Raw genomic sequence first — 13,821 nt, 5'->3', positions numbered from 1 at the left:
TATTTGGAGAAACTAGTCTGAAAGTGTAACTAAGCCAAGCGGAATCTGAATTCTTAGACTGTGGGAAATCCCTAGCGCTCCCACCATACCTGTTTATCACACAGACTACTAGCCAGATAATTATATTAAATTCTAGAACTCAGCTTTTTTTGTGAGGTGATCCAGCCCTTACCTGGCTGGAGGACTGATAGACTAATTTTTTTTTTTCATATGGCTGCTACTGTTTGACTCTGCGAATTGAACAGTTTATCAATAATTCATTATCAAGATCGGTGATATGAAAAGGTTTCCCACCTCAGCAAGGTCATAAGTAAACAAAAATTCCAGAGGATTTTTCTGCACAACCACTCAGTATTTTAGAATTCTGTTATGTATTCTGGCTAAATTATACAGGAGTAGTTATTCCAAAAGGCTGTGCTGCTTAGTTTCTGCTGTGTAGGCACAGCAAAAGAATAGTAATGATTGTAGTAATGATAACTTGCACCTATATCCCCATTAAAAATATTCGGATCACTCACATCTTGAGATGAACTGCCAAATGTTAATTTTTTTTTTTTTTCTTTTGGTGCTGAATGCAAAGCAGTAAACGTATGGAAGAATGACTCTGAAGGGAAAAAAGTGGAAAGTGTCTTTGTGCTTGTAGGGCACTTTGCTGTGAGAGCGTTTTGCTGTGAGAGACATGGTCATCCAACTGCCAGTGACAAACATGGGATAAAGCTGTTCTGAAGAGCAAAGCTGGTTTTGCTTTAACCTCCTTCTCCTGTGTTAGCGTAAAATACACACTACCTGAGGAGCAGAGCTCGTTGGGATCTGTTGCCTAGATCCCATGGGGAAAACCTAACAGTACAAAACATTAATTTAGTGGCAGCCTTATGTAAACAGGGGCTGTTGCTGAGCTTTTCAGCTGCCTGTTTCCGTAACTGGATCAGAAATAGAAGTGCTTGCTTGTTTTAAGCCCCACAAACTCGTTATTGTTAAAAATACGTTTCTGTCAGTTTGGTAGTTGACTATAGAGCTCGGAATACAAATACAAAAGAAAATCAGGATGTATTAAGTTTTTAATGTTAAACTTTCTTTTTTTTAAACTCTTAACAGAGGATTTTAGTGTTTGGAACCATGAATAATGATGACCTATCTAACGAATGCTTGTCAGTGTCAAAATAAATCTGAGCTGCTTTGTTGACAGCTTTCATCTCCAATCAAGCAACTGAATAGTCTCTAAATAAAATTTTAGTTTTAAAGTGAGCTATAATATTTCTTTATAAAGGTGTTACTAATTCGGTCATAGTAAGTGGATCTGCAAGTATCTGCTGTGGCAGTAAAGCTATTACTGGGGGAACCTGATCGCTCTTGTTTTTAACACTGATGGTGTTATAACCATGGTAATCAGGCAATCCAAGTGAAGCCAGGTCTGTAGGCAGAGACAGTCTCTGCCATATGCTGTGGGTTAGGGTTGGAAAAAACAGGCAAGTTTTCATGAATACAAGTCAGAACAACAGACTTCGGACAATGCAGTTTGAAGTAGAATTGCAGCCGTCAAGCTAAATGTGGGTATAGCACAGTTACTCCGGACTTCCTCCGCGGTGTTACCTCCTCAGGCAACTTGTCGGGGTTGTCTGCTGGTGCAGAGGGAGAGTTGGAACGAAGAAGATTCTTGTTTCTCAAGAGAAGGCAGAGAGGGCCTTCACTCACCAGGTGGTTGAGTGACTGGGTGAGAGTGAGGCATTTGGGAAATTCCAGTAGACTGTGAACCCAGTCTGGTTGGAACCTGCAATTGCCTGCACACAGTCCTGCTGCGACAGCCACCTTCCCTGCTCACCTCCCGAGGGTGTCCCCTCGGAGCTGAGGGGACACGTGGCACTGCTGGGGGAGTCACCAGCCACGCATAACTGGGTGTTTCCCATCATTGAGTTGTGAGATAAAGATGGTTTTGATTTCACTCAAGGAGTTTCTCTCAGTTGTTTGCTGAAGTACAGGGTGCTCTCTGGTGCTCCTGGGGGGACTGGTGGCTGTGGGGAATCACTGCTGCCGGCCTCTCTGCTCTCTCCCGTCACATTAAACTCAGGTTAAACTCAGACGAATTGTTCTCAATTCATGTTGAATTTGAACGGTGCTGCATCTGTTTGAGACCTGAACAGGGGCTTGTATACACAAAAGCGTGCCTGTTTTTCCAACTGTTTTTGCTTTAATTAAAAAACTATTGCTTTTCCCTACAAAACCCACTTGATTTTTAACAAACACGAATGGAACGGTAGTTTTACAGTCAAATTGTTTGTGCTTGTTAATACAAATTATGTATTAAAAGCTTGTTTTCTCCAGACTTTACCCTTGTTCTAGGTTTACAACTAACCAAGTGTTTTTGTCTTCGTAGTGCTTTTAGGTGCCTGAATGTGTTAACACTTCAAGACCTCAGTACGCGGTGGTTTTTAAATACTGAGTAACTAGCTCATTTTATTAAGGGAAGGTGACAACGTGTATGATGCTGTGTGGGGATTCCTTGTGCATGAAAACATGCTGTGTAGAGGAAAAGATTCTTCAGAGTTGTCGTCTAATTGCTGCTTTTTATTTGTAATGATACACCAAGTTAACGAACATGAGATTCACCAAAGCTTACTAAAATCAGACAGTCCCAAAAGGAAACACACTGTTTATTCAAAGGAAAAGGTCTAATGTGATCAGGAAATAGGGAGGGAATTTAGTTCAGAGACTGGAAATAAATTCCTCGTTTGAGTTCTGTCAGACACAGATGTTATGAAAGTATTACATACTGAAAGACGTTTTGTGATTTTGAACCTGGCTCTGGTTTCTCTTTTAGAAGACATCAAACCGGACTGGTAGAATAAGGACTCTTCCATAACAAGGAAAAGGAACCAGCCTATAATCTCTAGCTCTCAGCAGCCCTACTCCACAGGGTTTTTCTTTTCTATGTCCTGCAGATGGATTTAACCTTTTATGAATTTGTGGTTTTAAAGAGAATTAAATTTACAGAAAACTGTAATAGTGATTTGTTTAGTTTTTCACTTGTATTTGCCACTGATCTGTGCGTTCTGCTTGGTTATGTTTCATGCCTTTTGAAGCTGTTAGCATTGCAATGCTCCCCTTGTTTCCTTACCAGAACACAGCGGACATTCAAAACAAAATCCAGATCATGATTTGAATTTATTTAAGGGATCTCCAAATTTTTTCATTAAGTAAAAATTACAGTAATTCTGTATTTAAGCTTGTCCTATGGATAAAAATTGAGTGCATTTCTTAGTCATTTGCAAACAGCTGGGGGACTGGAACTTTAGGGACTAATCCTGACTGGTGCTCTGTACCTACAGCATTTAATAATTCCAGCGGGAACTCTGAGTGTTCAGCCTCTTCCAGGATCAGGCTGTTAAGGAATCTGTACTTCGATCAATGCATAGAGGATTTTTGCACCAAACTGTAATTAATGCGATCAGGGGCTCAACATGTGAAATCCCCATATCCTGGTGGATTTCTAGACACTTGAGATCACGGCACTTGATGACTTCAGTAGACAGTTTGGGTTTGCAAGGACAGGAGTTGAGCAGATTGGCTTGCGTTAATAGAATTGCACTGACAGTGTTTCTTATAGGATTACTGAATAATTTTTTAATAAAATATAGATTTTATAATCAGAAATCCAATACTAGGTACTAGAACAATAGTACAGAGGAGTTAATTTTTATTTCTACAGTGTTAAAAGTGCACTTATATGCTGGTTTATTTACATCTTGGGGAAAGGCGAGAGACTGCAAATAGGGAGATTATTACTACTTTCTTTTTTAAAAAAAGAAGGCTTAAGGCAAATTTTAAGACTAAAAATGTTTAAGCAATTATAAACAAGGCTAGACCCTTTGAAAAAAGTTTAGAAATATTCTTAAAATAAATTTTTATAGTGTTAATTTTGTAATAATTTATGTTTTGCTATACTTCAGAGCTAACTGACCGGTATAGTTTCAGAAACATTATGAAACTTAGGAAAGTTTAAGCAATGTTTATATTTTTAAAATGTTCTTTGAATTATGTTTTTATTGTACATTTCTTCAGACTGAAAAATGTGTACATATCTTTGTTATTTTTGCACAATTTTTGTCTTGTTCAGTTTTAGGAGCAGTACTATGTTGATTTTTTTAATTTATTTTGAGTTATAAAACTGCAGGAGTTTAAAAATCTCAGTAACAAAGTCATCCTCTGTAATCAATGAACTGCTATTTCTAGTTGTTGAGGGAAAACAGTGGTTGTGAGATTCAGTGGTTGCTTCTGAGAAATTATGCTAAGCGATGACTGAAGGAGCAATTTTGTAGTTTTAGGAAGCTTTAGCTCTTTCCATGCATCTTTTAATTGGAAAGCTGAACTATGGAGCCTGTCCTTTGAATGCTGCTTAATTTTTTTTTTTTACAACTGGCTTACACCTGACAGCATTTCAGAAAAGTTAAGAACCAAGTAAAATCCCACAGTGTTCTTTCATTATCAGAGATTCATTATTTAATTATATGTATCAAAAATTTTAGCCTGAAAAGTGAGATGGAAGTAAACATCTGGAAAAAATGGATACAAACTGGACCAGCCTATAATGCATTATTAGTGTAGCATTCACTCGGTCGTTCTTTTTCTTCCCCATTTGCCTGAAAATCTTGTGGTTTGTTTCCAGCAATAGAGGCTCAGAAGCTTTGGTTGTCACACATACGCAATGCATAGGCCCGTCAGCCATAAAAAGCGACTTGGATAACTTGTATGCCTTCTTTTGTATCGATGTAACAATTGTAAATAGTGCTGATCGACCTTTGTAGAGAATAGTTTATACAGCATATTCTATTATTGCTGATTCTCAGTGAACTATTGTTTTAAAAAAAAGAAGAAAAAAAGAAATTTTTCTATTTACACCTTATATTTTGTTATGCTGTTGACCCATGGCACTTTAACAAAACTCTGTGGGTTTTGCATAGCTGGTCAGTCATGGGATATATTAAATAACTGTTGTTGCACAGAAATGAATTTGCACCTGCTATATTGTGCTTTCCTACTACAGATTTTAGAACCTTTTCCAGAAGACTTTTGAAGAAAGCATGTCCAATCATTCTAAGGAAAAAAAAAAATGCCATACTTGTACAGCCAATTTCTTTTCTACAATCCATATTTTGTAACACTAAGTATTTTCATTCTTTGTCCTGCACCTTTATGTATTAGCAGTATCAAATAGAACTCATTCCATGCTTGTGATAATTGTAAGCAGAATAAATGTCTAAAGTAGGTGTAAATAGTAAATTCTATGGCTTACAGTTTAAAAAAGGAAAAACAGAACAAACATGTATCTGATTGATACTGCCATGGTTCAACACCGGGCCTGGAGATATTCTCTAGTGAGCGATTGTATTTTTTGTTTTTTGCTTTATTATTATTATTTTTTTTTGTAACATGGCTTTGTAAATAAAATAATTTATATGTTTGTAAGAAACAGATGGCTTTTGGCGTTATTTATCCTTGCAAAGTAAAAATGGTATGTATGGCAAGACGGCCCTTTTTCTTCCCAGAGGCTGGAATACACCGAGCAGATAGCCAGCACTGCGAATTCCACTGGTAGTTCGAAAGATCTGCCCAACTCTCTGTTCAGGGCTGAATTGCTCTGGGATTATTTCTGGCATTAGTGTCTAAAATATTTCTGTATTTACATGTCAGGACACGTCTGACAGTCAGCTACTGCGTTTTTTCTACTGATAAATCACTTTTAAATTCCTTTGCTTAGCCGAATGCATTTTCTCATTCCTTATCAGTGTAAGAATTAACTTTGCTTGAGCTGCTAGATTTAGGAATTGTCGCTTCAATGGGCAGTACAAATTTATAACCAGCCTTTTTATCGTTGTTGATACTAAAAATGCAACTTTTATCTAGGCATTAAGATTCTTGTTCTGTGTAAAGCCTGTTCCAATTACAGATCAAATGAGACTTAAATTGTTCCTCGGCTTGTCAGCTCTGCAGAGAGAATTGCGGGTTTTTTTTCTCTCACAGCAAACCTTTTCTGCAAATCTGGAGAAGACGTACATTTTTATGCTCCTTTTATGAAGTATCCGGAAACGCAATCTTGGAGATACTGTAGGGAAGATGCTCACAATTACGGTATGATCTTTTTTAAAAGCAAGAAATTTGGACTGCGAACTGTGTTTTTTGTATGCCTACACTCAGAACTGGCAGAGGAGATAAAGCTGGCCTGCGTTACAGGAAACGGGAATCGAAGGAGGAAAATTTTACCCTCTAGGTAAACGTCTTGCATGTTCTGATGCACGTGGCAAAAGCTGATCCTGAACTTCCTCTTTACTGTCCAATTTATGCCTTGGTCTGAGCTTTTTTGGAATTTTTTTTGTTAATCTGGAGTTTATCTTTTCTGCTGTAGACAAACCGAACATCACGAAGTAACCGTAGATACTGAAGTTTGGTCTGATAGTGAGTGGTCCCCACGTATGGCTGAAGGGTGACATCGTGTTTGTAAGACGCTTTGCTATTTCCAGCATCCATTAGAAATTAAAGCTACAGCCAAGAAAAGGGAATGTTGCAGCCGTGAGTTATTAGTTGCTTGCCGTTGTTGCCCATGGCCAGCAAAGGCCCAAGATCACTGAATTTGTTTTCCAAATATGACTGAGTCATTTTTTAGCACTTGCAGGTTCGTTAGAATGATTTACTAACTGTTCTCTGTTTGGAGTTTGTTTTCCCCACCCTTTTTTGGTTATGCAACAAGTATTTTGCTGTAGCGGTGCTCTTTTTCTTGCATTATCTAACATGCTCTAAATACCACCAGTTTCAGAGGGAAGCAGTGCACACTGTAACTTTTTTATTTATTGCACTCTTGTTTTTATGCTTCTGGTTTTACCATAGAAATATTTATTTTAGAAGAAAGTCATTGCTGTCTGCAGCCAGTATCTGTTTTACTCTTCCAAATCTGTCAGGATTCACAATTGGAAGAAATGCCAGATACTGATTCCAGAAATATTTGGAGGAGATTCATACAACAGATTCAGACTTCGGGACACAAGAATGTTTATTTCATGCAAATTTTTATGCTGTTCTGTTCGTTAAGTATCTCTCGAAAGCCACTACTCAAAACAAGTACAGACCTCCTTTAAACAGACTTTCCGGAGTATGAGAAAGATAAAGCTGGTAGTTCCGCAGCGGGTCCCTGTTTGCCCTGTGACGGGAGAATTCATGGTAGGTGTATGCAAACTCTTGCTCCCATTTTGTGATGCATCACAAATGACACGGGCAGGATTCTTTTGTGTGTATTTTTGTTGTTTATGGCTGACCTGCAGAAATATTTAGATCTAGTCTGTCATCTGCCCTCCCTACATAAGGGACAAGGAAAGCTTTAGGGAACCTTGCCTTGTTTAGGGGAAGCTTGCCAAAAATAACAATCAGGATCCAGAAGAATCATAGAATCAACGGTTTGGGTTGGAAGGGACCTTAAAGATCATCTAATTCCAGCCCCCCTGCCATGGGCAGGGACACCTTCCACTAGGTCACGTTGCCCAAAGCCTCATCCAACCTGGCCTTGAACACTTCCAGGGATGGGGCAGCCACAACTTCTCTGGACAACCTGTTCCAGTGCCTCACCACCCTCAGAGGGAAGAATTTCTTCCTTAGATCAAATTGAAATCTCCCCTCTTCCAGTTCAAAACCATTGCTCCTTGTCCTATCACCAGGCCCTTGCAAAAAGTCCCTCTCCAGCTTTCTTGTAGGTCCCCTTCATGTACTGGAAGGCTACTAGAAGGTCTCCCTGGAGCCTTCTCTTCTCCAGGCTGAACAACCCCAATTGTCTCAGCCTGTCTTCATAGGAGAGGTGTCCCAGCCCTTGGATCATCTTCATGACCCTCCTCTGGACCCGCTCCAACAGGTCCATGTCCTTATGCTGGGGGCCTCAGAGCTGAACACAGTACTCGGGTGGAACTCGGTTTGAGGGTAAGGACACCAGTAGGGATTCAAGATAGTACACAACATTCATCTGCCCCTTTGCAGATTTCCCAAACCTGAAAGTTTTAGCTCTGAAATTGAATCTGGATTTGATTAACTTGGAGCAGTTACTAGTGTGGTTGATGTGACACCACAAGACAGTTTTTTAGAAAGTTGTCTAGCATGAATGAAGTGTGTTTACAGAACGCTACAGGTGTAAAGGCCTGTTGGTGTAAACACAGTGATGGTTTGATCACCAATGGATGGCCCGATGAAGTCATGAGTGGCAACCCTGCGAGTCCTGTGTCTCTGTCAGCTATTTCTGGCCTGGCCTGTGCTGAGGCAGAGGAGGGACTGGTGACAGAGTAAGCATCACTGCAGAAGGGAAACCATCATCCCTTCCAGTGGCAGATTTACTTGGTGCTGAGTGGAGAGCTGTGTCACAGGCAAGTAGGCAGGTCACTGGAAAAGGATGACTCGGGCTCAATCCTTTAGCTTTTCCCACTGGAGATGCAGAATATATAGTCCTGTCGCCTTAGTTCTGAAGATACTCTCAACAGCCTACGCAAGAAACTTTCCGTGTTGGTCAGCTCCACTCTTAAATTGCAACTGTTTGCCTTTTTCTTTAATTTTCTCTTGTTTTAGCCCATAATCAGTTGGGGTGGTTTTGTGGTGTGTGTTTTTGTTTGGTTTTTTTTTTTTTTTTTTCATCTTGCCTTGAGTTACTCCTTCCTTGTTAATTCTCTTTAGGATTTGTGTTTGGACCACGTAGCCTGAACTGTAATACCAATACACTGGGTTTGCTGCTTCAGTATCAAGGAGACACCCAGAAGGTGCAGAAAGCTGGTTTCCACTTGTGTTTTGCAGAGTGCTTGCAAGGCCTACAGCTTCACACCCTGAGCATGGATGCTCCTCGAGAACGAAAACATTCAAAGGGAAATGCTCCATTTGTGTTCCTTAACCTAGAACAAGCCAAGTGCATGTTTGCTTCTGAGCATGTAACAGCGTCAATGTTGGGCCTTTCATTCCTAAGAGATAATTCTCTAATGCCTCTTCTACTTTACCCCCAGCATGTTACTGGATCACACACTCCTTTTGCCTGCAGCTAAATGCCAATGGAGCCTGAAAGATACTAGCTTCTCCATCTCAAGCTTCTGTCCAGGGCCTTTGGGCCCAGACTGGCCTTCAAAATCCCTTATGAGGTTGCCAAGAAAGGAAAAGAGGAAAAGAAATTGAAGCACAAAGTGAGTGGGTGAGCACTATAATGAATGTCTGGCTTCAACTCGCCACTTGCCCTGACTTACGGGGACATAACAGCAGCCTGCCAACACCTCTGAGGAGGTCGCTAGGAGATCAGAGCCAAACTCTTCAGTGCTGCATGGTGGGAGGGCAAGAAACAATGGATGTGAGTTGACACAAGGAAGATTCAGACTGGATAAAAGCAAAAACCTTCCTGCAATGGAGACAGGTGTTAGAACAAATTGCTTAGAGGTAGGTGCAATCTCTAACTTCTGAGATTTTCAAACCCAAACTGGATAAAGCTCTGAGCATCCTGGTCTGACCTCAGAGCAGACCCTGTTTTGAGCAGGAAGCTGAACTACAGACCTGTCCTATGACTGCAATGTGAAGAAAGCAATAATGATGATCTAACTCCTCTCTTGAGGACTCATCTTGTAGGGTCATTTTCTTAGAAACACTCCCTGAGGCCTCCTTAGGGTATTTTCCTAATACCAAACCCTCTTCATTGCTTCATCTTTGTTATTCATTAACCAGCTTTTTTTGGTAGCTGTATCTCTCACTCAGACCTTGTCATTGGTCTTTCTAATCCTACTATGTGTTTCCTAGATAGCTATTTCACTGGATTTTTTTCCAAATGTCCCTGAAATATACTGCAGAATTTCCTTTGAATCACTTTACTTGCTTTTTTTTCTAAGACAGCATAGGATGAAGCAGAGAAGTTACTGTCTGCTCTAACAAGTCTTGTCTTTTTATATCCACGGAACCATGCACTTCAGATATTCTCCAAGAACGTTACTCTTTTGAGGAATCACAAACGTGTATACACTAAGGATAGCAACCTGTGTAACAGACTAGATGGCATTATTTTCCACATCTCCTATCCCAGTAATCAGTACATTCTCTGTTATAGCACGTGCACTGTTGCAGCTTATATGAAGAGCACGTCTATTCTTGATACCTGTGGGAAACCATCTACATTGGCCTCCACCAAATACTGATGCCCCCAGAAAAAATTCAGACTGGGGGGATGGTCAGAGAAACAAAGCTGATAGAGATGGATCTTTTGTCTCCACCACTGTGTAGTGTGATCTCACTCTACAGATACTGCTAGAATAAAAGCATTCGTGGTCTAAAGAGCTATGGGCTCAGAGTTAAACAGACATCTCAAAGAATGAAGACTCCTGCTAAGTATCTTCTTTTTTCCCCCTTTGCTTTCAGCAAAAGCCCCACTGTAGTTCTAGGAAATCAATTTCTTAGGTTTTCAGTCAACTGGGAAGTAGCCAGTTCTGTAAGACAGCTACATTTCCCGATATTAAACTAGCCTTTTTTTGTGACCTATTTTTACTTGTCTTCGACTTGGAAACAGTAACTGGAAGTATTTTTCTGATTCCTGATATTTAATTTTTCTCAGTATATGGTTTTTGATGGCAGGTTTACTCTTTATCTTGCAGTTGACTGAAAAAAAAAATAAATTCACAGCAGCTCTTGTTCTTGTAGGAGGGACTGGGGTGGCAACATGGTGGAGGCACAGTGATCCAGGCTACTTCTGTACTACATCAAGGACAGCTTCTTGACGGAAGTGCTCAACGAGCTGAATGTGGCTATGCTAGATATGCTACTCACACGTAAGGAAGGGCTGGCTGGGAACATTGACACTGGTGGCAGCCTTGGCAGCACTGACTCTGAGACAGCAAAGCTTAAGATTCTGAGGGAAGTGAGGAAGATAAACAGTTGAACTCCAACCCTGGAATTCAGGAGGGCAGATTTTTTTGTCTCCTGCAGACATTTTGTTGGTGGAATCCCAGAGAAGCCTGCCCTGAAGGGCCCAGGAGGTCTAGCTGAAGCACAAGAACAGTCCATTTTGACATGCAGGAAGTTGAGCAGACACAGGAGAAGGCTGAATGGCTGAATGGGGAACTCCTGGTTGAAATTAAATCCAAAGGCACTCTGGAAGAAGGGGTGGGCTACCCTGGAGGAATACAGAAATGCTGCCTAGGCATGCTGAAGCAGAACTAGGAAAGCCAAAGCTCAGCTGGAGTTGGAATTAGTGAGGGATGTGAAGGGCTCTTTCTGTATTTTAACACGGAAGGAAGGCTAAGGAAATTGTAGGCCCCACTACCTGGGGTGGGTAACCTAGGACTGAGGACACGGGAATGACTGAGGTATGCTGGGTGCTGCCTTTGCTTCAGGTTTTAACTGGAGAGGTCTGTGCTCAGATCTTTGGGCAGAGCTGAGAGTGAGGTACTACCCACGTAAGAGAAAGCCTGAGTTAAGGACTAGTTACTCTGAATCTGTATCAGTCTGTGGGGAAAGCTGGGCAGGATTCAAGGATGCTGGCTGGTATCGTTACACGGCTGCAATCATCCTTGAAGGATCATGGTGAACAGGGTACAGGGTTTCTAAGGACTGGAAAAAGGCAAATGCAAAGCCCATTTTCAAGAAAGACCCAGGGAACTACAGGCTACTCAACCCAACCTCAATCCCAGGCAAATTATGGAACAAAGGCTCCTGGAAGCCATGTCCAGACGATATGGATTTATCAAGGGGAAACCATGCCTGACCAACCTGCTTGCCTTTGTGATGAAATGACTGCCTTCAGGTGCTGACCAGAGAGCAGCGAATGTTGTTTACTTTGACCTTAGCAATAAATTGGAGAGAGATAGATTGAAGGTGTGGACTATGAGGTGGGTGGAAAATCATCTGGACAGCAGGGCTCAGAGGGTTGAAATCAGCTATTTGAAGTCTGGTTGGTTGGGTTTTACTAGTAACATGTCTTAGGGTTACTACTGGACCAAATAATGCTGAAGGGTTTCATTACCATCCTGTATATTGGGATGGGTTGCAAATTCATGAGTAACAGCAAATTGGGGATAGGGAGGAGATAGATACAGTAGGGGCAGGGCTGCCCTTCGGAGGGACCTCAACAGGCTAGAAAACTGGGCTGACAGGAACCTCGTTAGGCTCAACAGGCAAATGCAGAATCCTGCACCTGGGAGACATAACCCCATGTCATTGAACAAGCTGGGTGCTGACTGCCATGAAAGGACCTTTGCAGCCAAAGTGCTGGTTGACAAGCTGAACGTGAGTCAGAAAGGGGCCTCTGGGATGCTGAAAGCTGACCATAGCCTGAGCCGCAGCAGAAAGAATGCAGGCAGCAGTCAGAGGGAACTGATTGTCCCTCTCTGTTTTGGCACTTGTGAGACTGCATCTGCAGAACTGTGTCCACTTTGGGTCTCCACCGTACAAGATGCAGCATGGATACTGAGGTGAGTCCAGTGAAGTGCTGCCAAGATGATTAGTAGCTGAAGCATATGATATATAAGGATACACTTAAAAGTGTTTTGTTCAGTTTTAAGATGAGAAGATTAAGGTGAGGAGACGAGTCTGAGTGCTGCCTTCAGCTACAGGATGAGTGATTGTAGAAAAGATGGAGCCAGACTCTTCCTGCTGGTGCACATAAAACAGCAAGAAGCAATAGATGTAAGGTACAGCAAGGGAAATTTCGATTAGACAGACGGCAAAAATTCTCTGCAAGGTAGTTGAGCGCCGGAACAGGGACCAAGAACTGTTGTGGAATCTCATCTTGCAGATAGTAAAAACTTCACTGGACAAGGCTGTGAACAAGCTGATCTCAACTTTGAAATTAGCCCACTTTGAGAAGGGAGGGGGCTTGACCACATGATCTCCAGAGGTCCATTCCAACCTAAATTATTCTGCTGTTCTATACAGTAAAAAAAAAGTTCTGGCTGTTGAGATAATTAATACCCAGAAGCTTAATATTTCTGCTGTTAAGCACTTTCCCTTTTAAATGCACAGTGTAAAATCCCCTGGAGAGGAACTTGCCTGTATCTTCGAAGTCCTTGATGACACACAATGGAAGTGTGCAGGGGAGCTCTTCCAAAGCAGCTACAGAAGCGGCAGGACCCAATCACTACAGCTCCATCCCATTTCCCTAACACAGAGTGCTTTCAAGTGTCCATGCTGGGGAGGAGCACGGGCCGGCAAAGCATTAAAGGAGCTGTTACTCAGCATGTTCACAGTAAGCATACCGCAGACATGGGCACCTTTCCCAGCCTTTTTGCTCATGTTTCTTCCCACCGCCCTAGACTTCAGTCTTCTAACGCTCCCATTCAGAAGAACATGTCCATCTGGCAGTTTTCCTCAGCAAGACAAACGTTTGTTCTGCAACCAGCTTCATATCTGACCTGCAGTCCCTGTTCGTCTTCATTACAACCCTTAAGACTCCTGGTAGTCTATTTAGTCCCACGTAATCAGATAAAACGCTTAAGTTACTAACGATATTCTGCAAAAGGCTCAGCTTCTGTCACAACAGGTATTAAGTCTTTCAACTAAATTGAATTTCAAATAACCAGGACACTTTAAACATATGAAAATGGATTTGATTCTTGAGTTCTTGATTAAAACTCAATTAGCAGCATGTCTGTAATGGAACCAGAAAACTTTCAGATGTTTGTCAGATCCTGTTTTTCTCAGTGACCAGAAGTTCAATTTGTCTGACAACAGTCCATGTGAGCTTCTCACAAATTGTCCTGGACTATCATACTTCAAGGACTCAAATATATATATAACTGATACTATCATCATATAAACTGAGGATAATAATCTGATATTTAAATA

At 41.3% G+C, this 13,821-nt stretch overlaps 1 protein-coding gene across 10 annotated transcripts in view; it reads left to right on the top strand.

Annotated features, from left to right (window-relative positions):
- Positions 1–5,464, top strand: part of ATXN7L1 (ataxin 7 like 1) — a 119,344-nt gene extending 113,880 nt beyond the window's left edge. For 8 of the 10 annotated variants that reach the window (XM_086610161.1, XM_086610152.1, XM_086610157.1 and 5 more), the window contains one exon: positions 2,816–5,464. In XM_086610161.1, the coding sequence (XP_086466287.1) occupies positions 2,816–2,857 (42 nt within the window). In that variant the 3' untranslated portion in view covers positions 2,858–5,464. Of the gene's footprint in view, positions 1–2,371 lie in introns of all 10 variants that reach the window. The other 2 variants (XM_086610162.1, XM_086610156.1) reach the window with 2 other exon arrangements.
- The last annotated feature ends 8,357 nt before the right edge of the window (positions 5,465–13,821 follow it).

Source organism: Tauraco erythrolophus, chromosome 4, assembly GCF_009769465.1.
Source record: "Tauraco erythrolophus isolate bTauEry1 chromosome 4, bTauEry1.pri, whole genome shotgun sequence".
NCBI lineage: Eukaryota > Metazoa > Chordata > Aves > Musophagiformes > Musophagidae > Tauraco > Tauraco erythrolophus.
The sequence above is the reverse complement of the archived record's forward strand: the minus strand, read 5'-3'. Positions and strand labels throughout refer to the sequence as shown.